The sequence below is a fragment of the Ursus maritimus genome, unplaced genomic scaffold, assembly GCF_017311325.1.
Source record: "Ursus maritimus isolate PB19 unplaced genomic scaffold, ASM1731132v1 scaffold_4, whole genome shotgun sequence".
Taxonomy (NCBI): Eukaryota; Metazoa; Chordata; class Mammalia; order Carnivora; family Ursidae; genus Ursus; species Ursus maritimus.
Window position 1 is genome coordinate 73,384,737 of NW_024426552.1, and position 27,146 is coordinate 73,411,882.

A 27,146-nucleotide genomic window follows, 5' to 3' on the forward strand; every position below is an offset into this window, starting at 1 on the left:
ACTCACGGCTGGAATCAATTAGCCTCTGGAATTAGAGAGACGGTTTCCACCAATCCGATCCACTGGGATACCAAATCTCCTTTTTGGGTGATCTACTACTTTTCTGAAACAAACCAAGGAGAATATTTTTAAACTAAAGTCCAAGTTATCAATTAATGACTTTTTCTCTTTTATTTCTTGCTCACCTGGGGGCTTTCTTTGGGAGTTTGAATATACATGATAGTTACCATTCATCATTACTCACTATGGGCCAGACACTATCTCTTATCCTTTCGACATCTGTCAAAGTGGGTCTCACCACCTCCACTTTATATCTGAGGAATCTAAAGCTTTGAGAAATTAAATTACTTATCCAAAATCAAACATTGCCGACGAAAAGCTGGGTCTTATCAACATACCAATCTGCTAAGTTTTTAGTTTGGGTAAGTCCCTTTCTCTCTTCAAATGTTGGTGTATTCCTCTGTTAATGGAAGACAATTACACTAGGTCAGTGGTTTTCCCCAATCTCTGACTCAGAATGGTTCTTCCAGGGAAGAATGGTGATGGGGGAGGAAAAAGTGCTGATGCCAACAGTGACTGTGGAGTAAGGGTGCTTCTCATGTCTTCGCTCGGATTTTACCCACAGAAGCTTTGTACACAATGGTCTATGTCTGTTACACATTCTCTGTGTCAAATAGTATTGGAAAAAATTAGCTTCATTATTAAAATGAAATTTAAAAAGTCCAACTAGGGAACTTCCAGCTTGTATGTTTTGTAAGTTCTCTTTTTAGAAAGAAGAAACATTTTCATTTGATTTGTTCTACCAAGTCAAATCCTACTAGGGGAGGTCCCAGAACTCTCAGAACATAACTTTCACTGGCCTTGGAGCTATGAGAAGTTTTGAGTCTTCTCAATGGAGAGAGAAACAACTGAATCAGTTTTCAATAGCTTAAAGAGTTAAAAAGATTTGTTTCAGAATATTTTTAATAGCTTTTATTCTAACTACTTGCATTGGATTGTCAATATACACTACACAATTTAAGCACTAAAAATGAATGAAAACTTCAATATCATTTTTTCCTATTATCATCTATTATGTAACTACTATACAAGGTTCTTTTTGTGGCTGTCTTGGGATTGATAAATCAGACATAGACTTTGCTTTCACAAACCTACAATTAAGTACTTTCAGATGAGTAAGGATTTAATGTAAGTAAGTAGAGGAAAAAATCTCTCATTTTTATCGACACCAAGTTTTTACCTTAACTGCCAGGTCTAACCAGTGTTCCTCATATCACTATTAGGTAAATAATTGATTTAAAAGCTCTGAGAAGTATAGAGAAAAATGGAAACATGGGGTATTTTTATTACTGTGTCTTGCACATAGAACATTCCATAAACTCTGCTGGATTGTAATCAAAACAATAAATTTGATGGTAATTAATATTTATTTAATGCTTTATACATGCCAGGCACTGTGCTTAGTACTATGTAGACAAGAATGATAAAAATAGGCCTGAACCTGACTTGAATCTTATCCCTAAATGATACTGTAGGAACAGGGCACAGGGCCATGTTATGTTTTTTATTTATTTGTTTTTACCGAACCCAGCCTTCTTTTCTGTTGATTCACATCCATCTTCCTTTATAGGTTGGCCTTTAGTTTTGCTAGTCTATGCAGATAGTATTGTATGTATGATCTTATAAGGCTGTCTGCTAGACACCAGTTTGATCAGTGGGGGAAAGTCTAGGAAAAAAATATTTAGTGCTTATCCTTAACCTAGCCATACCTCTGCCTCTACTCTTCAAATTTCTGAAAAACATACTTTTTTAAGTGAGGTCTATCATTTGTACTTCTGGATTTTTTGATATTACATTAACTACATATTTTTCAACTTGATAATCAAAGGGGAGACATGTTATCTGTAAAATTAGCATAAAATTAATGATGAAGAGTCATAGGAAATATGCATATCAGTTGTGCTTTAGGTATTCTGATATAATTATAAATAATTATTGTTGGAAAAAAGAAAAAAAACCTCTTATATTTTTTATTTTTATTCACATAATTTATGGACATTTATTTTAAGCAGTTATTTTCCTTGTGGTAGTAAGAATAGGGTCTTCCCAAGGACGTCCACACCACAATCCACAGAATCCATAAGTGATAAGTGATGTCCTCTTACGTAGCAAAAGAGACTTTGCAGATAGGATTAAAAAGGACCTTGAGATGAGAAGATAATCCTGGATTATCTGGGTATGTAGGCCCCATCTAGTCTAGTCTCCATAAAAGTGAAAGATGACTGAAGAAGAGTGGGTTGGTCAGAGAGCTGCACTCTGAGAAGGACTTAACTTACCATAACTGGCCTTGAGGATGGAGGAAAGGATCAAGAACTAAGGAATGATAGGAGTGCCTGGGTGTCTCAGTCAGTTGGGCCTCTGACTCTTGATTTCTGCTCAGGTCATGATCTCAGGGTCCCCATGTCTGCTCTGCTCTCAGTGGGGAGTTGGTGGAGAATTCTCTCTCTTCCTTTCCCTCAGCCCCTGTTCTGTTTCCCTCACGCTCTGTTCTCTTGCTCTCTCAAATAAATAAATCTAAAAAAAAAAAAAAAAAAAAGGAATGCTGTGACTTCTAGAAGCTCTCAAAAGAAAATGAGATGTCAGTCCTACAACCAAAATGTACTCAATTCTGCCAACAACCTTAATGAGCGGGAAATGAATTCTCTAGAGCCTCCAAGGAGTGTCAGCCGCTGACCTCTTGACTTCTTCCATAGCCAGCTGGCAGAGCAGGCAAAAGAGAGCATGGAGCAGCTAGCAGGGAGAATTTTAGAGGTTACACAGTGGCTAACAATCACACGGCTGCACCTAATTGGAAAGAAGACTGAGAAAAGTTGTGTAGATTGGCATATGGTTACTGCAGAGATTACATTGGACTTCTGACTTACAGAATTGTAAGATAATAAATTTGAGTTAAGTCCAGAAGTTTAAGGTAATTTATTACCATAGCAATAAAATATGAATATATATGTGTGATTTAGATCTTATGTCTGAGGGTGATGTTGTTGATATATATATATATATATATATATTTATTTATTTATTTATTTATTTTTTTTTTTTTTAAAGATTTTATTCATTTGACACAGAGAGAGAGATAGCCAGCGAGAGAGGGAACACAAGCAGGGGGAGTGGGAGAGGAAGAAGCAGGCTCCCAGCAGAGGAGCCCGATGTGGGGCTCAATTCCAGGACTCCGGGATCACGCCCTGAGCCGAAGGCAGATGCCCAACGACTGAGCCACCCAGGCGCCCCTGTTGTTGATATATATTTTAAAAAATCAGACTGATATGATTCTTTATTACTTAAACCTTTCAATTCCTTTACTGACTACCTCCATCATAACTCCAGAAAGGGGTAAGATAGAAGCTACCTCAGGGAGAGAGTACTCAGGAGAAGTTCCAGACAAATAAGGAAGAGGAAGTGAGAAACCAACCCTTCTGGTGTTTAAAGGACTGGTAAGAAGGGGAAGGAAATGGCAGCTGGGAAAAAGAGTAGTGCCACACATGTTGAACTGACCTCCCAAGCACCTGTGGGATGGATGGTGGCAGGAAAAGGAACGCTTCTGCTTTTTTAAAGGAAAGTATGATGGTATCGTGTACATCATAAATTAGAACAGAACATTTCTTGGTTAAGATTACTAAGCAAACGAATGATATACTATATCTTGGCTAATTGAATTTAAATTAAAAAAAGAGTACTAATGCATTTTTTCAAAAATAAAAGTAAAATAAATGAAAATAGCATTTTTTTTCTTTCTTTCCTATAGTTGATCTTTTTTTGCTCGAGCAAAAAAGAGGCAGCTGCAGTGGTGGAAAGCAAAATAAATTCTTTTTTCCTTCCTTCTTCCCTCCTTCCATGTTCTTTCATTCCATTCTTTCCCCAAGATTTGATTGGGAACCAGGATATGAAAGACTTAGATTCTATTTGGTTCTTCTACTTATCCATAGTGTAAGAGTTTGCACGACTGTTATCATTCTGAGCTTCTCTTTCTTTTTTCGATAAGATTTAGATAATACCTGCTCTGCCTATCTTTCAGACTGGTTTGTTTATTTAATACTTCTTTCTTAAGCAAATTTGATTGCTTTATGCACAACTGTTGTTATTTTTTCTCTGCACTGGGGATACAGTGGTGAATAAGATGTTTTACTTGAAAAAAGCTAATGAGGTAACACACCTGAAATTATTTTATACATTTTACTGACTCTACTATTATTTCCTATCAGTCCTGTCCAATGGCTTTCAAACTATTTGTAGTTTACTATTTCTACAAATAAAAGCTTTACAAAAGAGATCAATACCTAAATACATGTTATTGTCCCTGTAAAGAAGTACCCCTCCTTCTCCATATATGGTGGTTCCTGAAAGAGCTTCCAGAAACACTTAAGGGTACTTAGAGCAGAGCTTGAAAACCACTGGTCAAGTGGATATGAATGTTTTTGTTCTAGCCATAGATCCATAATTACTTTGATTCATTCTCTAAAATTTGGGATTAGTTTCAAATGCTCACATGTATCTTGAAATCAAATATGAAAAATAAACAAATACATGTGAAAAGCCATTCAATATTTAAAATTTTTAGCACTAATACAAAATGAAATGAAATTATTCCCATAAACCAGCTAAACCAAAAAAAAAAAAAGAAAAGAAAAGAAAATAGCTCAGTAAATTAAATAATCTCTATACAGACTCCATCCATTTAGAAGTAAAATGGCAAACTAGTATTTATCTTAAGATTTTTGCTGACATGAAATATATATCACAGTACTATACTCTGTAACATACACTTACAGAAAAAAACAGTGTGCAAAACATAAATGTTAAGACAGTGAAATAGTCTTAAGACCAGAGGGGAAATCTGTACTTTCTGACTATCTAGTCCCTCTTGTGACAAAATAATGGTATGACATGGCTTATGTTATATATCCACGTTACATTTTCCATTTTAAAAGATTCTGAAATAGTTTAAGGATACAAAATATCTGCCAAATTAATAAAGAGAATGGATTATTTTAAATACAACTTTAAACTTTACATTAAAATGCAATTCTTGTGGTAAATAGGATTTTTTAAAAACATTTATGTTCTTTGATGATCCAGTTTCTGAAAAACTTTTTACATTCTAAAACAACACAGTTAGAAAATGTGTATTTAAATGTTTTATTGAGAATCACTTCACACATACATAATGGCCTATAGATTTATCTATGTTCAGTGTAAGGAAAAATAAAATGAACATTCCTGTTGGCACCAAAGGAAGAAATAGAATATTGCCAACACTTTGGAATGAACCAGTGTTCTTGCTCTCAGATTGCATCCCTTTCATGGCTCGGTCCCAGAAGTAATCTGTAGACTGAATTTTGGTCTAATTATCCCCTTGCTTTTCCTTATAATCTCTATGTATTCCTCCAAACTCTCTTGTTTAGTGTAGATGGTTCTAAAATTTTATTTAAAAGAAATCATGTATGAATTCTTCTTGACTTCTTTCAGCTAATATTTTGTTTTGAGATTTGTCCATTTTGATATATATAAGCGGCATTCTTTATTTTTACTGCTGTATGATATTTTATTGTATTAATATACAACAGCTTATTTAGACATTCTACCATAGATGGAAATTTGAGTTATTTTCTTTTTTGTCATTATGTATTCTCGAGATGAAAATTTTCTTATAGATGCCTTTAGTGCACATTTAAAGATTTCTCTCAAGTATGTTTTTAGAAGTACAATTGTCAGCTATGCCTGTACTTAATTATATTACATAGTGCCAGACTGTTCCAAAGTTGTACCAATTTACATATCCAAGAGCAGAGTGTGACAGCTTCTATTGTTTCAAATCTAGGCCAGTCCTTGCAACGTGGGATTTTTGTTTTTCCTTCCCTTCCCCTATGTTCATCTGTTTTGTTCTTAAATTCCACAAATGAATGAGATCATATGATATTTGTCTTTCTTTGATTTATTTCACTTAGCCTAATACCCTCTAGGCCCAACCACGTTGCTGCAAATGGCAAGATTTCAAGCATTTGTAATTTTATCTCACAGTGGTTTTAATTTTGCTTCCTCTGGATAATTGTTTCTCCCCTTTTCCTTTGTTTATTGGCTACTTGGATTTCTTCTTTTGGAAGTGCCTGTTCAAGTCTGTTGCTTTGTTTTCTATTGGTTAGTTTTTGTTTTGTTTTGTTCTGTGTTTTGTTTTTTAGAGAGAGAGAGAAAAAGGGAGAGAGATGGTGGGGGAGGGGCAACAGGAGAGGAAGAGAGAGAATCATAAGCAGGTTCCACGCCCAGTTTGGAGCCTGATCCAGGGGTCAATTTCAGGACCTTAAAATCATGACTTGAGCCAAATTCAAGAAAGGGACGCTTCACTGAATGAACCACCCAAGTAACCTAGTTTGTCATTTAAATATTGTTTTGTAGGAGGGTTACAAATACTCAGAATGTTAGATTTTGTCAGTTATATGCAAATATCCTTTCCCATTTGTGGTTACTCTTTATTGTGTCTTTTATAAAAAACTTTAATGTTGTTTTAAAATTTATCAGTATTTTTACTTTTTGTTTATTAATGACTTCTGCTCTAATATTATGAAGATATTCTCCTATTTCATGTTAAAATCTTTCTGTAGTTTTGCCTTTCACATTTCTGTTCTTTAATCCTTTTGAAATTATATATTTATGGAATGAGACAAAGGTCATGCTTTTTTATATTCACATTCAGTTATTTATAAACATTAGATTCAGCTTATGAAGTTTCATGGAAAATCCTTATGCAATTTTACCTTGGATTGTATTGAATCTAAGATATAAAGAAGTTTGGAGAGATTTGAAATCTTTATGCTATCGAATCTTACTATCTAAGATCTTTTCTTTAGGTTATCTTTCATGCCTTCTCAAGAATTTTTGTAATTTTCTCCATAAAGACCTTCCATAGTTTATTGGATTTGTTGTTGTTGTGACACTATTTAAAAACATGTGCTGTAGGTTTTAAATAGTGCCCCTTACTTGGTTAAAAAAAAAAGTTTCCTTCTATTGCTATTATTAGTTTATCAGTGATTTTGATCATGAGTAGATGTTTAATTTTATTGAGTGCTTTTCCTGCACCTGTTGAATGATGTGGCTTTACTTTTTCAATCTATTAACTCTGTAGATTGACTTTCCAAAGCAAATCAACCTTATGCTGTATTTTTGTAATGAACCCAGTAATACATTACTGGAACTGTTTTGTTAATTTTTTTGCAGGAATTTGTATCTACTGTCATTAATGCAGTTGTCCTATACTTTTTCTTGTTCTCTCCATATATGGTTTGATGATCAGATAATGCATTCTCATGAAATGAGTTGAGGATCATACCTTCTTTTTTGGTTATCCTATTGCTATTTAATTATATCATGGTGTGAAAATATGTTCTATATGGTAACCAGAGCTTTAAAAATTTTAAGGCTTATTTCGTGGACTGGAACTTCCTTGATTTTAATAGTTATTAAATGTTAACATAAATGTTCCCCCCTCCCAATTGTTGGATACATCAACTTTTACTGATCCTGCTTATGATTTTGAGTTCCAAGGAAAGAAACCTACGAATCAGAGTGTGGAGAATGTTCCCTAAAAACAACAGTCTGATTTGTCAGTACGTCTTAAATGGACATGCCACTCTAGCAACCTTGAGTAATACGCAGAAAGGGAAGATGTAGTGATGGTTAACAGAGGATGTTCTTTTAAATAAGTTTAGGAATTTATTTTTATTTTAACAATTTTATTTATTTATTTGAGAGAGAGAGAGAGCACAAGCTGGGGAGAGGCACAGAAGGAGAGGGATTAGGCAGCCCAACAGGGGGCTTGATCCCAGGATCCTGGGATCATGACCTGAGCTGAAGGCAGAGGCTTAACCGACTGAGCCATCCAGGTGCCCCTTAAGTAGCTCAGTAATTTAGATTAGTAAAACATGTAATTAAACTATTATACCATACAGCTTAGATGAGTACAGTAGCCAGGTTCCAACATGAACCCCAATAATACCACGATAATTCAGTCTCCTTCTGCACTGAGCAGGGCTGACCTCTGTAACCAACAGTATATTGTGATTAATGTGTAACTTCCAAAGCTAAGTCATGAAAATATTGCAGCTTCTGCCCTGCTTTGTTGGATCACTCAGATTAGGGAAGTCATCTGCCATTTCCTAAGGACACTCTAACAGTCCTATAGAGAAGTTTTTGTGGCAGTGAACTAAAGCCTCCTACCAACTGCCAGTGAGGAACTAAGACTTCCTGCCATCACCCATGCTGAGTGGGTCATTTCGGAAATGGATAATCCAGCCCTGGCATAGCCTCCAGATGACTGCAGCCCTGGCCAACTTCTTCACTTTAACCCTTAGAGACACCTTGAGCCAGAAGCATTCAGGCAAACGTTTTCTGGATTTCTGATGCACAGAAATTATGTGAGAACATCAACATTTATTAATGATTTAAGCTGCCAACTTTTGGGTAACCTGTCCACATAGCAATAGATATCTAATACCACGAGATTCAAAATGCTCTGGAATTCCGCAAGGGAAGAGATCGCGTCTAATTTGGGTGTTCCAGGAAGAATTTATGGAGCATATGGAAACAATAAAACAAATGATGGTCCCTATCTTGGTTATCACAATTTATAATTAAGGTACAGAATTAAGAAATTACTGAATGAGGGGGAGTCTGGCTGGCTCAGTCAGAAGAACACACGGCTCTTGATCTTATGGTCATGAGTTCAAGCCCCACACTGGGGGTACAGATTACTTAAGTAAATAAATAAACTTAAAAAAAAAAAAAAAGAAGAAATGACTATAGGAGGACAGCTATAACTGTATGAACTTGGAAGGACTGATGTATGAGGACAGACTAAAATGAAGGATTCAGCAAAGCCCTGAAAGAATGAAAAGGCAAATCATCAAAGTCCACAGAGTTGTATTTAAAACAGACAATTAAGCACCAAAAACCATACGTTACCTTGGAATTAACTTAACCAGAGACGTAAAGGATCTATATTCTAGAAACTATAAATCACTCTTGAAAGACATTGAGGAACACACAAAAAGATGGAAAAATATTCCATGCTCATGGATCAGAAGAATTAACATAGTTAAAATGTCCATGCTACCCAGAGCAATCTACACTTTCAATGCTATCCCGATCAAAATACCGAGGACATTTTTCAAAGAACTGGAACAAATAGTCCTTAAATTTGTATGGAACCAGAAAAGGCCCCGAATCGCCAAGGAACTGTTGAAAAGGAAAAACAAAGCTGGGGGCATCACAATGCTGGATTTCGAGCTATACTACAAAGCTGTGATCACAAAGACAGCATGGTACTGGCACAAAAACAGACACATAGACCAATGGAACAGAATAGAGAACCCAGAAATGGACCCTCGGCTCTTTGGACAACTAATCTTTGATAAAGCAGGAAAAAACATCCGGTGGAAAAAAGACAGTCTAGAGAACCCAGAAATGGACCCTCGGCTCTTTGGACAACTAATCTTTGATAAAGCAGGAAAAAACATCCGGTGGAAAAAAGACAGTCTCTTCAATAAATGGTGCTGGGAAAATTGGACAGCTACATGCAAAAGAGTAAAACTTGGCTACTCTCTCACACCATACACAAAGATAAACTCCAAATGGACAAAAGACCTCGATGTGAGACAGGAATCCATCAAAATCCTAGAGGAGAACATAGGCAGCACCCTCTACGACATCAGCCAAAGCAACCTTTTTCATGACACATCTCCAAAGGCAAGAGAAACAAAAGATAAAATGAACTTGTGGGACTTCATCAAGATAAAAAGCTTCTGCACAGCCAAGGAAACAGTCAGAAAAACTAAGAGGCAGCCCACAGAATGGGAGAATATATTTGCAAATGACACTACAGATAAAAGACTGGTATCCAAGATCTATAAAGAACTTCTCAAACTCAATACACGAGAAACAAAAAAACAAATTACATTGTTGGTGGGAATGCAAGTTGGTACAGCCACTCTGGAAAACAGTGTGGAGGTCCCTTAAAAAGTTAAAAATTGAGCTACCCTATGACCCAGCCATTGCACTACTGGGTATTTACCCCAAAGAGACAGACGTAGTGAAGAGAAGGGCCATATGCACCCCAATGTTCATAGCAGCATTGTCCACAATAGCTAAATCGTGGAAGGAACCAAGATGCCCTTCAACAGATGACTGGATTAAGAAGTTGTGGTCCATATATACAATGGAATATTACTCAGCTATCAGAAAGAACGAGTTCTCAACATTTGCTGCAACATGGACGGCACTGGAGGAGATAATGCTAAGTGAAATAAGTCAAGCAGAGAAAGACAACTATCATATGATTTCTCTCATCTATGGAACATAAGAACTAGGAAGATCGGTAGGGGAAGAAAGGGATAAAGAAAGGGGGGTAATCAGAAGGGGGAATGAAACATGAGAGACTATGGACTCTGAGAAACAAACTGAGGGCTTCAGAGGGGAGGGGGGTGGGGGAATGGGATAGGCTGGTGATGGGTAGTAAGGAGGGCACGTATTGCATGGTGTACTGGGTGTTATACGCAACTAATGAATCATTGAACTTTACATCAGAAACCAGGGATGTACTGTATGGTGACTAACATAATATAATAAAAAAAATTAAAAAAATAAAACAGACAATTAGGCTTTTAAATTCAAATTCCAGAATATTAGGATGAAGGACCACAATGAGTCTGAATGATGGTGTAGTTTTTAGGGCCAATACACAATGTCCCTTTTTCCCCGGAGTCTACATTCAGAAACAATAGAGAAATAAGTTATGATTAATGCATGGAAACCAAAATGTCATTTTTATTAGTGATCAAGCTGAACACAGGATGTGGCTTCACACCTGCATTTGAAAGGGCTTCTTCATGTTTCCTGCTTGGATTAGACCAATTTATACAACTAGTCATGGTTATCAAGTAACAGGAAGAAAGGTGATCAACAAAACATGCTCAACTCTTTCTCAATAAATGGCCTATTAGATAAATGACTGCTTTCTCTTCCAGAAGGGAGTGAATCAAGGGTAGGACAAGAAGCTAGTCTTTCCCTAACTGGAGTTCCTCTCCATGGAAATTTGAGGCTTAACGAATGGGATATGTTTAATAAGATGGAAGAAAGTGCTACTTTGCCTAGCAGAAAGTTGATATATGGCTTTTGGAATTCTATTTCAAAGCAGTAATTCAATTTTAAATGGATTCTATTAAATTTATGATGATGGTGCTAAGCATAATGTCACCTTCTAAAGTATTACCCCAAGGAATGGGCAGAAACAAACCATGAGCACTGGAATAAATAATGAAATTGAAGTTTCTGTAAAGTAACATAGGCATGCTTGATTTGGAAATTGCTGTAAAGCATTAGGATAAGGCATAGGGGATCTTCATTTGCTTGGCTCATGAACCTCTGTGACCCAGCAAATAGATTTACACAAAAATGTCTTCTGGAATTTTCTTCTGGGGATGGGAGTAGGTGACGTACATATCAAAGCCTATCCATAGAATCAAGTATTGCCTCTTTGGGGAGAAGGTTTTAAACTCATCCATACATGAGTTAGGTAGGGAGCAAAGGCAAAGGGACTGTCTCAGTCTGTGGTATTGAGCTGCGGTGATGAGAGGCCAGCAATAGAGAGCAGTTATGAGGAACAATGGTCCCGGATCATTATACTTAAGAGCATTTCCTATTATACAGCAGGCTTTTCAACTAGAAGGAAGGAAGTAGGGAAATAGCACACCATACTCTGAATCATTTTCCTGTGTTTCTCACTCTGAAATGGAGCCCATTTTGAACTACCTCCTTAGGGCATCACCAAATAAGAGCTGGAAAGGAATAGCAAAAATCACGAAATTTCTAGGCTGGCCTCGGTCTATAGCATTGCTTCTCAATTAATTAGAAAGGAAAATGAAATGTTAAGATTTTTATCTTTAATCTTTGGGACTGCCATCAAGAAGGGCAATCATATCTGACAAAATGAAACCGCAATTACTATTCTCAACTGTAGCCTGAATTTAATGTCTGGCTTAGGACAGAAACCCACATATCATTGGTATAATTTTTCTAAAGCTATTTATTTAATGTACACATTCTAAGTGAACCTTGCTGTTCCGGGTCTTGGAAAAGTGCCTTTTTCATACAGAACTTTAATTTCTTCACCAGAAGCAGCTATTTACCTGGAAAGTCACTGGATTTAGAGTTAAACAATCTAACATTCTAGCTGGTAATCTCAGAAAAATAATTTTGCCTCCCGGAAAATATGCAAATAAAATGGGGATAATAATATCTTCTTAGGGAGTTATAGGGATTGGGAAAAAAAAAAAACCATATACACCAGAATGTTAAAATGGGATTTTTTTCTATCTCAGTTTCAGCTGTGGCCTCAAAAAGCTGAGGAAAAACAGAGGTAGGTGGCAAGTATTTCCTCTTGCATTCCAAAGTGAGACGCTAGGTTCGTGCCGTTTTTGCAAAGGGGTTTCCTAAAAACTGATTTTCTGAACTTGAGTCCAATAACAGGACAGATGTAGAATAGGTGAAGAAGGAGAATTTCTGTGAAATGAGTTGTTGGAGAACAGTGGCATTTTTCCTCCTCTTTCATATTCCAGGGTGGGGGGGGGGGCGGTTCAAGAAAACAACTTAGATGGCTTGACATGTGCCCGTGGAAGGGGCAGGCCTGAGAGAGCAGTGTCAGTGAGATCTGAAGAACAAGATGCTGGGAGACTTTGCTCTGGGCAAGAATGAAGAGATGCTGACATAAAGAGCAGCTTCAGTTTCAGTGACCAGAATCAAAGATGTGGGATTTCTGTAGGGCAGACACAGAGCAAGCGCATGGGTAGAGTTGGCCTAGGTTCATTATAAAAGGCACCTTCCCTGATGGGCTTGATGCCAGGGGTGATAGTGAGGCGACCTCAGTAGGATGCTGGTGGTGGGTGGTGTCAAATGAAGAAGTTGGGAAGGGAGGATGAGGATGAGGGGCAAACTGACCTACCAGGGGAGAAACATTGCAAGAAGCAAGAAACAATGGGGGTTATGTGATGACCCCCTCCCCCAAATCCCATGATAAGGAATCTGCTTTGAGCATTTAGTGAGGCCAGAGAGCAGTAAAGCCAGGGCATAATAGTATCATTCAAGTCAGACTTTTCCTTACCTCTCTGCACTGCCATCCCCAAGACCGGGGAAGCCGAAGGCAGCCCACTGTAGCAGGGGAATGGGTGAGGACAAACTGACTACAGGCGACCCCCTTCCCATTACTGGTTTACGGCTTGAATGGGGCACAAGCAAGGGAGAGGAGAAACTTTAATCATATTTATGTTGGGCTAAGATATAAGAATAGTTATCTGAAAAGCTGAAATATGGTTGTTTTCTAATAAAAGTGACCAGAGGGTTCTTTATTATTTCAATGGGACCAGTGGAGCCATAGTACCTGCCCTTGTTTTTATCTAAGACGTAGGAAGCAGCTCCTGCTGAATAGGTTAGAATGCACGGAGGTGGGGATTAAAATTGTTTTTCTGAGTATGTCCCATGGAGTCCTTCTCTTTGAACTAAGTGGTTATAATAACAATGTATGGGAGCAAAGTTTATTGCCCTGAATCTGTACAATGTGTATAATTACACTGGGTATATCTTCCATCTTGCGTGCCAGAGTCAATCTCTGCCTTTTCTCATATGACTTTCAGTCCAGGAGGCTAACCTGTTTGGATCACATAAAAATTCCTTTGCTCTCTGGCTTTCGTTTGGGTTAGGCAATGGGCAGCCTTGGAAAGAGACTAGAAGAACAGAGGAAGTGAGGTCAGGATAATGCCCCCTGCCTCCCGCCTTGCCAGTTCACTTCCCCCGACTGAAGATCACTGCTTCTCTGAACCCATCTGACTATTCAGGACCCTCTGACTTCTGGAAACCTCTCCCTTCCTTTATCTCTTTAGACCAGTGTCTCAGGCTGTTGCGCCATCCATTATGATTCCCTTCTACTCAGTCTTTTGTAGTAAGTCCTGCTGTGAACAAATGCTTCTCCAACTTTCCTATTTCCAATGTGCTGCCTATTTCCTGCAGAAACCCCGACTGACACAATAATGCTGACCTCAAGATATTAACGAGAGAATTCAAGCAATAACAGTTGTGAAGATGCTTATAGTAAGTCAATATAAATAGAGTATTAGTGTTGTTTTCTTTTCCACAAGGTATTCTCAGCATTGTGTGAAGGAGTGAGGGAAAACAGTTTTTAGAGAAATTCCAGGCCTATTATTAGCATCTTCTAATATTAAAGCGTCATTCATAGAGTAGATTCCATTTTGCCAGGGATATAATCATAGCTGCTTCGTTTTATTTGCATAAATAAGAAAACCATTCATTAACTGCAGGTTTTAAACAAGCGAACTGAATGAGGAAAATACTTTGGACTTCAAAACACGGTTAACTTTGCCCTGAGAATTAATTTGCACATCCATTTGAAAATGAAACTGGTGTCAAATTGAGGTAGAAAAAAAGTTAAGCATCATACAAAATAGGAACCAATAGGTGGCTCTTTGCTTCATTTTAATATGATTTGACATAGACTTTGCTCTGTTTATCTTTTCATGATTGTTTTTGTTTTTATTTTCCCCCAACTATTTATTCAACTTTCCATTTCCATCTCTTATGAAGTTTTGCAAAAGCAGAGTGTAAAATTTTCTTTTCTGAATATTTTATAATAATTGAAAATAAAATAATGCATGTCATATGCTCGAAATTCAGAGTTTTTAAATATGGAGTCATATTGCCAATATAATTCAAGGATGCATAAATGTGATGGGAAAGTGTTACATCTTCTGTTTCATTACCTCCTAATTGAAACACAGCGATTCCTTCACTTATGAATGCAGGGATCAGATCACAATAACATTAGGAGTACCTAGACCTTGCCACAAATAGAAATCATAGATATATTCAGATCACATTCAGTCGTTGTAGATACTTCGAAATTGCTTTTATGTTCGGCACTACTTGAAATGATTGCTGTTTTTTAGACTTGCGTGTTAGAACATGTTGTTTTATGCATTAATAAATACATTGCTGTATTACTAATTAGTTTTAATTTTTTTGATAATTCTGTTTCTATATATTGGTAATCTTTGAACTCTTATGACTATTATCCACTTACAAACAATAATATGAGAAGGAGTCCATAGGTTTCACCAAACTACTGTAGTGGCTCATGACCCAAAGAAGTCTATGAATCCCTGGATTAAGTGATGAATGAATCTTGGGGCTACAGTATGAAAATGGATCTTGGACCTATGCCTTTCTCTGGGTAAATATGAGAAGGTAGAGAATGCATGCCTGAGAAGGATACAACTTGATGGCATACACATGGAAACCACAGATGTTTATAAGCAACAAAGAAAGTGTGCACACTCAGACATGTTAAAGTAATATAATAATTCCTAATTTCGTGAAAATTTCAAAAATAAATAGGGAAGAGGTTAAAGCTACCTGGATTAATCATATTGTCTCAAATATGATAAAAGAGCAGCAAATAACCTTATGTATGACTCTCCCAAGCAAAATTACTATAACTTCTATGAATTTTCTCTTTATAAAATAGTTGCAAAACTCTAAACTGTATCTTTTTATACTAAATATGGGGAAATGCACATTTTTGTCCTGTCACTTTATTATATACATTTCAATGATACAAAGATATTTTTGTAAATGACTGAAAATTTTAATTTTTAATTTTGAGTTATCATTATACTTTAAAAAAAATCTAAAATTGTTTTTCTGTTAAAACTCAAGAAGGCATAGAGAAATATTTTATGCAAGACTTACTACTTATTTTCCCTTGTTTTCCACCTTCCTAATGTACAAACCAAATTTAATATTTACTTTGAGACCAAGAACCGGAATCCCTATTAAAAAAAAATAAATCCAGGGGCGCCTGGGTGGCACAGCGGTTAAGCGTCTGCCTTCGGCTCAGGGCGTGATCCTGGCGTTCTGGGATCGAGCCCCACATCAGGCTCCTCCGCTATGAGCCTGCTTCTTCCTCTCCCACTCCCCCTGCTTGTGTTGCCTCTCTCGCTGGCTGTCTCTATTTCTGTCGAATAAATAAATAAAATCTTAAAAAAAAAAAAAAATAAATAAATCCTGAAAAATAAAAACCCACAAGGTGTGCCCTTTGAATTTAATTTGAAAGAGTAAACCATCAACTACAGAAGATAAAAATATAAAATGCATAAATAACTTACATCTACATAAGAAAATTGTTAATATGTATAGGTCATTCTAAATAGATTCTAAGTAAAACAATCCTGACATTGGAGCTCACCTTTGTTGGTATGCCAGAGAGTACAGAAAAGCCTAGTCTCTGTATTCTAATTCCAGAGATGAAGCAAGATAAAAAATCTAGGTTAAGGGCAATCCTCAATTTTTCAAGCTCATGGGGAAACTACTGTGTAATGTATTAGTTCTACTTAACTCATTTCCAACTTCTGTAAGTATTTGGAGGTGAAGGGAAAGGTGGAACAAAAGGAAATAGAAAACTACGATTTTCGACCTCCTACGATCATGTTACTCTCCTAAAATCCTCTCTTGCTTTACATTCGTTGGATGGGACATTCACTGTCTAGTTTCAGAGATACTGAAAGAGTATATGGGTTTTGTATAGTTTTTGAACATAGTTTTTTAAATGGCGTTCCTGCGTGGCACCAAATCTCCTTCACAAGTTCATTTCTTGTCCTGCTTCTTATCTGTATCTGATACTGAGCCCATACCATTGCTATTAAGCCCTCACAAGAACATGCCCTGAATGTTCAAGTCTGTAAACCATCTCTTAGATGACTTCCTCTCCACAAAATAATTTTGTTCTTAATCCACTTAACCTTTCAAAAGCAGTACTAGTTATTTCAGTTAAAATTTGTTATTACTGTTGAATATGAAAAATCATCATTTTTTTTACCTTTTCTGGAAAATTATTGAACAATACCCATTATCTCCTCAAATAGGGATTCCCTCTGTTCTATTTGTTCCCACTAAACACTTGTTAGATTAATTTACACATTATAATTTCTTATTCTGTTCTCCATCTCTTTTGATATATTCTGAAGTCATTTCCTTAGCCTTCTCATATGAGGAATTCATTTACTGTTTGGCCAGATCTAATCTACTATTTCTCTCATTGTATAGTCTTTTCCACCCCCCCTTCAATTTCTCATGGGATATTTCAGATCTGCCAAATAGAATTGTATAAAAAGCTCCCAAGTATCCCTCATTCTACATCAACAATCACCAGTTAGGCAAATCCTGCTTCTTCCATTCCATTCTTACTCCCGTACTATTTTGAGGCAAATCCAAGATAAATGCTTTCAATCAAACTTTTGAATGAGAATCTCTCACTTTTAATGTAACCAGGGTATCATTATCATATTTAAAGGTACACACTAATTACTTAAAATCATCAAGTAGCCCCTATTCATGTTCACCATTGTTTCTTACTAAGTTATTTTTTAATGTGACTGGTTAATAAATGTCTTATTCTGCTTTAATCTTTCGGATGCCCTTTCCCCTCCATCTCTTTTTCTTCAAAACCTTGTATTCATTGATTGAAGAAACTAGATTATTCATCTTGCAGTTTCCTATAGTCTGACTCTTGCTGTTTGCATCTCTGCAGTGTCTCTGGAGTGATTTCTCTGTCTTCCGTATTTCCTGAAAATCCACCTACGAGGTGGGTCTTGGGGCAAGACTATTTTATCTCTTTGATGGATTTTTGCCAATTGGACACACACAAGAATAGTATATCAGCAAAAATTTAAGTGCTTTTTTTCTTATGACAACAGGTAGCATCTTTTCACGTGATCGTGCATGATTTGCATTTCTTTTTGACGAACTATTTTTACCTCATTATTCTGACTTGTTCATTTTCTTCTCTATTTTTAAAAGTTCTTTGTATATATTAAAGTTGTTAACACTTTGTCTTTAAGTTACAAGCATTTCTCCAATTTGTTATTTTTCTTTTTTACTTTGCTTTCTGGTACCTGTAGCTATGGAAACGTTAAAAAATATATAATCAATCAAGTGTATCTAGTTTTTCCTTCCTTATCTTTTTCTGAATTTTTCTGGATTTTTGCACCAGAATTTGGAAGATTTTACCTACTCTTTCTCTGAACAGAACTCGCCAATGTTTTCTTCACTGAAATGGATTCATCTGTTTTCTCACTTAAATCTCTAATTCATTTAGAATTTATCATAATGTATAGTTTGAGAAAGGATCAATTTTATCTTTTGTTTTCCATATTTCCAGGTCACTTATTCAGAGTCTATCCTTTTGCTCACTAATATCTGATACTGCTTTTTAAATCAAGTAATATGTCTATTTCTTGAATTTCTGTTCGGCTAACTAAAAAATTTTTTTTTAAATTTTATTTTCAGCCCATCCATGAGCTATTATACCACTGTAGGGAAAGGAAACATGAAATTTTAAAATATTTGGTGGGGATTTTCTTTCTTTGGGGTTTTTCCATTTATGCTAGTTTTTAATTTTTCCAAATTAATTTTGAAACCAATTTCTTTAGATCCAAAAAAACCTGATAGTATTTTTTATTGTAATTGTGTTAAGTTTGTAATTTAACTTAAGAAGAGCTGCCATCTTTTCTGCTTTTGAGTCGTTTGTTGCAGGAACATTGTGAGCCTCCATTTGTTCAAATCTACTTTTCCTATTTTAGCATTTTTCCTATAGGTTTCCTCATATATAGACATTTTTTTGTTCTTATTTAAATTCCAGTTAGTTAACATACAGTGTAATATTAGTTTCAGGTGTACAATATAGTGATTCAACACCTGGTGCTCATCACAAGTGCCCTTCTTAATCCCCATCACCTATATAACCCATCTCCTGATCCACCTCCCCTCTGGTAACCATCAGTTTGTTCTCTATAGTTAAGAGTCTGTTTCTTAGTTTGCCTCTCTCCTACTTTTTCCCCCTTTGTTCATTTGTTTTGTTCTTATATTCCACATATGAGTGAAGTCATATGGTGTCTGTCTTTCTCTGATTGACCTACGTCGCTTATCATTATATTCCCTAGCTCCATCCATGTCATTGCAAATGGCAAGATTTCATTCTTTTTTATGGCTGAGTGATGGACATTCTTTGCTAGCTGTATGCCTAGATATTTTCCTATTTTTACGCAATTGTAAGTGAGGTCTTCTATCTGATCTCCGCTAGTATGTACAAGTGCTATTAGCTTTATATATTCATGCACTTCGCATTTTTATCAACAGGGTTTTGTTGTGGTAGTTTTTCCATTAATTATCTTGGTTTTTCCAAATTGTCATTTTTTGTTTGTTTGTTTTTTTAAAAGATTTTATTTATTTATTTGAGAGACAGAACGAGCAAGGGGAGGGGTCAAAGCACAAGCAGACTCCCCGCTGAGCATGGAGCCCATGGGGGCTCGCTCAATCTCAGGGCCCTGAGATCATGACTTGAGCAAAGTCGGACACTTAACTGCCTGAGCCACCCAGGGGCTCCCAGCTTGTCATTTGTAAATAAACATAGTTTTACTTCTTTCTTTCCAATTCTTATGTCTCCAAATGTTTTCTCTTATCTAAATGTGTTTCTAAATTGTAGTAGAAATAATGGGCGTGGTTTTTCTGTTCCTCACTGTAGTAAAACTTCCAGTATATGTCACCATTAGGTAAGATACTGTCTTTGGGTTGAGGAGTACACACACACACACACACACACACACACACACACGCACAGACACACACACGCACAGACACCATATTAAGAAAGTATCTGTCAGTTCTCATTTTGTTGTACCTTAAACAATATAATAAATGTTAGATTTTGTCAAATGCCTTTTCTGCCATCTATGGATATGATCACATGTGTTTTCTCCATTGCTCTATTGACAGGATGGATTACATTAAAGGAATTCCTAATATTGAATGACACTTTCCTGGAATAAGCCCAATTGGCTAAGATGTGTTATATTTTTAAAGTTTTATTGGATTCTGTTTATTAACTTCATATCTATAGTTTTTGCATTGATATTCATATATGAGATGAGTCTAAAATTACGTTTTTAAAATGTAATGTTTGTGATTTGGGGATCAATATTATATTTGTATCAGGAAATGAACTTGGAAAGTTTACTTTGCTTATTAAGATCTACAAAGATAAAATAACCTTGGGATTATCGGATAATTTAAGATTTGGTAAAATCCTCCCATGAAAATATCTACATCTGCTTCTTCTTGGCAACCTCTTATAAAATTAAAAAAAAAATCTCCATGGTAATTGGACCATCTATCTCTTTTGGGGTCATTGTCTGTAAATGATATTTTTCCAAAATTTTATCCTTTTTTTTCAGGTCTTCGATTTATTTATATACAGTTGACCAAAGTTGCTCTCTTTTTAAACATTCTCTATTTTGGTGTTTCCATCTTGTCATTTCTAATTTTGTGAATTTGCTTCATCTACTTTTTTCTTAATTAGGTTAACTAGTGGCTTGTATTTTTCTTGATTTAAGAAACACAGCTTTGCATTTATTTCTTTTATCTTATGTCATGCTTCACAAACATTGATTTCAACTTTTGTCATTGTTCCTAGTTTCTGCTTTTTTAAATTTTCTCCCCTGGCTTTTCCTGGCTTGTTTTGTTGTTCTTTCTAAATTTTCTTGTGTGTCACTTGCTTTATTTTTACTTTTTATTTTTATTGGTATAATCATGATTTTTATCTGATATTTGCTTTACCTGCCCCTAATATTACATTTTCATTATTATTATTTTCAATAAAGTATGTAATTTTATTTTGTATTCTTCTTTGACCCAACAGCTATTTAACAATATGGTTTATACTTCCTAGGTAAAAGTGCCACTGGTTTTCTGGTTTTGTTATTAAGTTCTAGTTTATTGTATTTTAGTTAGTCAGTACTTTTTTGATATATCTGTTCTTTAGAATTTCTAGAGGGTTTGTCACCTCAGATACAGTAAATATTGTGAATAAGCCATATGCACTTGAGAAGAATCTATATTTTCTATTACTGAAATTCAGGGTTCAAAGTAGATCTATAAATTCTGTTTTATGGATTATATTGTGTATGTCTTCTATAAATTTTAAATATATAATCTCCCTTGGATTTAAAAAATGAATTAAAGTCTCCTATTCTTAATATGTTTCTATTTCTTAGCATTCCCTGTGGTTTCTCTCTGATAAATACTATTGTGTTCACTCTTTTAAAATTTTTAACTTATTATTTGTTTATAATTTATTTTCCTTTAATTTTTCCCGATATAATTTGTCCATTCTTTTAGTGCCAGCCTTTCTAAATATCTTTATTTGTAGATATGTATCTTAAACACAGAAGAGTGTTGGGTTTTCCTTTATCAGACAATCTAAAAATACTTGCATTTTAATAGGCAAGTTACATCTATTTACATTTATTAATATAATCAGTATTTTTTAGAATCTATCATGTGTTAAATGTTATATTTATATATGTTATTTTATATAAAGTTTTTAATGTCTTTTTTATGGGAAAGTTTTAATTTTTCTTCTTACTTTCTTTACTCTAATACTTTTATATGAAAATCTTAGTCTTTGCTCTTTTCAGCTGTTTTCTTTTTTAGTAAAATATTTGTTAAATTCAGTTTGTAATCTTTTTTCCTTCTTGGCCATGCCTCCAAGCAACTATTTGTAGTGATAACTCTGATTCCCAGTGAGTAGCCATGAAACAATCAAAACTCATTCCAAATTGTAAATGTTCTCACTATTGTTCCTGCCCTGCTAGATATTTGATGAATCTATGTTGTCAGATGGATCTGTGTAATCATAACATGCAGCACTCTTTTCCTTGTAACCATCATTTCACTTTAATTCCAGTTATGCTCATACCAATTCTTGTGCTGATATCTCTCCAGTCATTTCGTCCAAAGAAACTCATCTAGCAGCTTTCGCAAGAAGTGCTCAGGGGAACAATATTCCCTAATTTTTAAAATGTTTATAACAGCTTATTTTTAGCCTTTATAGTGAAAATCTGTTCAAATGGGTATGAAATGCTTGCTAATCTCCCTTTTTTTTTCTTGCAAGCTAAGCTATGTGAGATAGATTATATCTCCCAATATGGTCTCCCCTTCAGATACTTCCTGAAGAAATTGTTAGGACGAAACCTCAATATAGATTATATGTATTTATGAAATCAATGCCATATGTATTTGGTATATAAGCTATGTATTTATGCTATTATAAATTTATATTTAAATATTTACATATAACATCTATATATTGATTTTTCAATTATTTAATAGACTATTTGCAAGACCCAGGAATCAGAGAAATCACATTTATTAGAAGGCACAATATTTTCTCCTCTAAAATTCCACTGATTCCTTGGAATTCCATGGCCTTTAGAAATCGCTTCATAAACATCTCTCTTCTTGCTTTACGTTATAATTCATTATCAGTATTTTCATATTTCTTATTAGCATGTGATTTCTTTGAAGGAAAGAGACTATACCTTCCTCCTGTTTTCAACAGGAGCCAACACAATGTCTAGAACAATAAGTGGGACTAATTTGTATGTGTTTAATTAAAATAGGGTCTGAGGGGCGCCTGGGTGGCACAGCGGTTAAGTGCCTGCCTTCGGCTCAGGGCGTGATCCTGGTGTTATGGGATCGAGCCCCACATCAGGCTCCTCTGCTATGAGCCTGCTTCTTCCTCTCCCACTCCCCCTGCTTGTGTTCCCTCTCTCGCTGGCTGTCTCTATCTCTGTCAAATAAATAAATAAAATCTTAAAAAAAAAAAAAAGAAAAAAGAAAAAAATAGGGTCTGAATTTCAAAATATAGGTGAGGGATTATTTTTCAAGTACAGGTGTGATAAATTATAGTCCCCAAATGGTGATTTTATTTCCTCACGTAGCTTGGAGACTCTCAGAAGAGAAGTCTAGCAAATTGCATCCTGTATGCTGAGTCCTGGAGCACAGCAAAATCATGAGACCATGAACACACATGACAAGTCCCAGAACTCCAAGTAAGCAGGTGAGACTGGGGCAAAGACATGGAAATGAGTGCATGACAAAAGGGGTGTCAGATGTTGAAATTCTTTGTACGGTTTGCTGAGGAGTTTTCTTTCATCTTGTAAGCAATGGGAACATTTCACCAAAAGATTTTGGTGTTAAATGATCCCTCTGGTAGCAGAGCAGAGGATACCTTGGTGCTAAAGAGGTAATGATGGTGGTAGAGGTGGAGATGATGAAAGACTGGAGGAAAAGACAAATATGAAAAGGATAATTGAGGCCAGAATTAGGAAAGCCTTAATGGGAAAAGATATTCTGGAAATATTTAAGATACAAAGCACATAGGATTTGAAGAATGTCACGAGAAATGGAATGTTTCAAGTAAGCAAAAGGAATCCTAGTAAATTCCTCAGGTTCCTGACCTTGGTAATTGGGTGGTCTCTTGAGCATCAGGAACAAAGACCGAGGAGGTGGAAAATGAATCAAGATCGAAACGACTGCTTAAAATTTAAATTGATAGTTACTCAATGATTAAAAGGAGACTTAATCACTCTAAATCTATTATAATAGCCTACAAAGTACTCATTTGAGTTTTGTAGAGGTTAAGTAATTATCCGCATTTTACAGATAAGTTAGTTGAGGATCACAGGAAGTAGGATTCTTGTATGAGTCACATGGCTAGAAATGTTCACAAATTTGATTTAAACACACGTTTTCTGACTCCAAGTCCTGAGAGATCTTCACTACCTCTCGGTATATGAAAGTGGGCTCATTCACACTCTGGAAAGCTTTGTATCATAGGTGAAAATAGAAATGGAATTCTGGTTACCTCTGTTAAATTGAAGACTCAAGTGGCCATAACATTTATCCCATAATACACACAACCCCCCTCATCTCACAAGGCTGTAATGTCTTATAATAACTATTTTACATTTGTATGCAGTGGAAGCTTCCTCAGGAAAGTATGACATGTTTAGACATCCCTCATCTCTATGCATTTTTGTCCCCGTAGGTCTTTCACATACAGTGTGAATATCAATGCACACTGTAGCAGTCATTTTGCTTTCTAAACCATTATTTCCAAAATCATACTATTAAACTCACAAGTTAGCTAAAACACTGTCAAATATGTTTACCTACAAGGTTTCCATTATATTTTTTATGTGGAATTCTGTTTCTCAAATTAGAATGGAAAAATTAAAAATAAAAATATTCCTCTTCCAAGAGTTCACTTACCTCTGTTTACCTTTATGATCGACAGAGCCAGCAGAGAGTCTGTCCAGGGGAGACCCAAAACCTGAGAAGCTCCTTTTCTTCTTTGTTTCAATTACATCATTCTCCAGAGACACAAGTTCATCAAGAAGCAAGAGTTTCGCTGCCAGATTAGTAGCTGATTTCTCCTCCCTGACCGTGGGCGGTGACTGCACATCTATGACTCCAGAATCAAAAGCCTAGAGGGCAAGTAAGGTGATTCCATTTGTTCAGAAAAAAAAACCCTTAAATATATATAATCATCGGCATTTGGCTTTTGCTAACTTTAGCTGACCTGCCTGTCATGAAACATGATTTCTTATGGATTTATGTCCCCAGAAAAAGACCTACGGGGACAAAAATGCATAGAGATGAGGTATGTCTAAACACAATTAAAACAAAACACACACACACACACACACACCAACACGCAGGAAAAAAGGAAAAACTACAGGCCTGCCTCTAAAATTTAGTATATTAACTGATCATTCTGTTAGATTCTTTCCCAGTAACAGCTGCATCCCTCCGTATCATTCCAATAGCACTTTATCTATCTTTCATCATTGTACTCATTACATTGTCCCCTGTATTGGATTGGTTACTATATATTTGTGTTGCTTATTAGATCGTGAGTAACCTGAGTATGTCTACTTAGTCTTTTATTTGTTCGCTTAGTCATGCTTAGGCCAGTATTTTGCTCATTGTTAGTATTCAGTAAATTTCTAAATACTTATTAAATGAACTTTGAAAATGCAAACTTCACACTGTTATCTTTTCACCACTCATTCACACCTTATTGATTCAAGCAATTAAGCACCCACTATGTACCAGGTTTTGCATTAGACCTGATGGATAAAAAAATGAACAAAATCCAGTCTCTGGCCTCAGGAAGTTTACCATCTCTTTCCATGTGATGTTTTACCACATGTTAATGAGTGTCTACAGTGAGTCAGAACTATCCCAATGACTTTATCCTCCCATGTAAAATTTCTTGTTTGTTACATATATTGCCACTTTGCCCTTCATTCAAAGCATAAAAGCATGGGTGTCTTTTCCTTTCCTAAGCCCGATCACAGCATTTTAAAATGTGTTCCTATGAACTATCTTTAGTCATTGCGGAGTTTGGGGGATATTACTTCTTTTCTAAGAGAGTGAGAATATTCCCCTGTGGGAAGAAACTAGCTCCAGGGACCTCCCCCCTGCCCCACTATAAGTCACATTGCTCCTTGTGCCAAGCTCTTGGTCTTGGCAAGACTCTTTTTCTTCACTTCCTGTCTTTCTTCTTAGATTATTTCTTCCATTCTCTTTCTATGTTCTTCATTTTTCCCCAACAGAATGAAAGAGTGGCATTCTCCAAACCTTTTCATCATTGGCTCCTGCAACCCTCTTGTGAAATACAAATAGTCTGACAACTATACTCAAAGCTATTGAGCCTCCCCTTTCCTAAACCAACCAAATTTGTGCTAAGTCTGGTCAGTTCTTCCTAGAAAACCTCTCTTGCTCTTGCTCTTTCTGATTCCCATCAGTAGTGACTTACATCAGCTCCTCTCACTGCTTAATGTATGTACACTCTTAAGCACTTCATAACCTGCTTTTCTCTTCCATCTGAATACTGCCATGAAGCTAATTAACCCAAACACACTCTCATCCTGTAGAAAGAAAATAAGAAATCTCTCATAGTTCTTGTTATTTCCAGTGCAGATTCCATAATGTCCACAAACTCCGCCTAAAATCTCAATGTCTATCACTCTCCTACATCAGCTTAATGACTTAGAAACTGGGGAAGGGAAGGGTGCAATAATCATGAGAAAGAAACTCTAAAGAGCAGCAGACAATCTTTCAAAGGGCAAAGATAGGAGATCTTTTATTATCTCTCAGTGCATCCTCCAAAAAATATGTTTTCCTTCTTCCAACTGCCGCACGTACAAAATAGAGTGTGTTCCTTTTTAAAGATGTTCTTAATCCTCAGGAAAAAAAAAATCATGGAACTCAAGTAAAACTTGCCTTCAGTAAAATGCATTTCCGATTCTCACTTGTTATTTATGAAATACAGAGAACACTTTCTAATAAGAACAAATGAGCCACATTAATGTTTCTCTGTGTGGAGACATCCTCGCATTTCTTTTCCTGTGTACTTTAGTCATGGCAGCAAGAAAACATTTGTACAGTCATACAAACTTTGGCCAAAACAACTCAAATTTTGACACATAACAGCTTCAAATTTCACACAAAAGCACTTCATCTTGATGTAATTGATTTAATTAAAAATATGGCTGAAATGATAACGAATTTTCTCCTAATGCTCTTTTGCTCAAGGAATGCACATCTTTATTACTTCCAGTTCATTTTTTAACATTCAGATAACCGGCCTTCTCTGAATCTACAATGAAGTCAAGACAATAGGAAAAAAAGTCTGTTTCCTTGATTTTGTGCTATCAAGGCCTCTCTCTATTTGTCAGCAGCACCTGCTTCTGACATAAGTAGAAATGGCTTATGTTCATAAAAAATATATGGTCCCTTAAGCTATTTCCATTACCTCTGTTGCTGCATCCACTGAGCGTACTCTTCCTGCACCCCACAGCACCAACGTCACGGCCAGAATAAAATGTGCATTTGCCGATCTCCAGTCCAGCATCTGAGGGTCACAAACATCAGGTCAACATTTATTAGTCTGGCATATAAAGATAAAAAACAAAAGCTTTGGTAAAGCTTGTTAGACGCAGGTGATAAACCAAATTATTCAGCTTCTAGATGCTGGAGTGCATCTCTGCAAAACTCAAATAATACTTAATAGAAGCTGTCAGTCTCCTGGAATGAATTCTATTAAGGCTTCATTTCCATGGAAACCTAGACTG

At 35.9% G+C, this 27,146-nt stretch overlaps 1 protein-coding gene across 1 annotated transcript; it reads right to left on the reverse strand.

Annotated features, from left to right (window-relative positions):
* Positions 1-18: 18 nt before the first annotated feature.
* Positions 19-26,926, reverse strand: OSTN (osteocrin). The gene is made up of 3 exons (XM_008705157.2): positions 26,828-26,926; positions 24,277-24,491; positions 19-103 (listed from the first exon to the last, which is right to left on the reverse strand). The coding sequence occupies exons 1-3, from the start codon at positions 26,924-26,926 to the stop codon at positions 19-21; spliced, it is 399 nt and encodes a 132-aa protein (XP_008703379.1).
* Between the last annotated feature and the right edge of the window lie 220 nt (positions 26,927-27,146).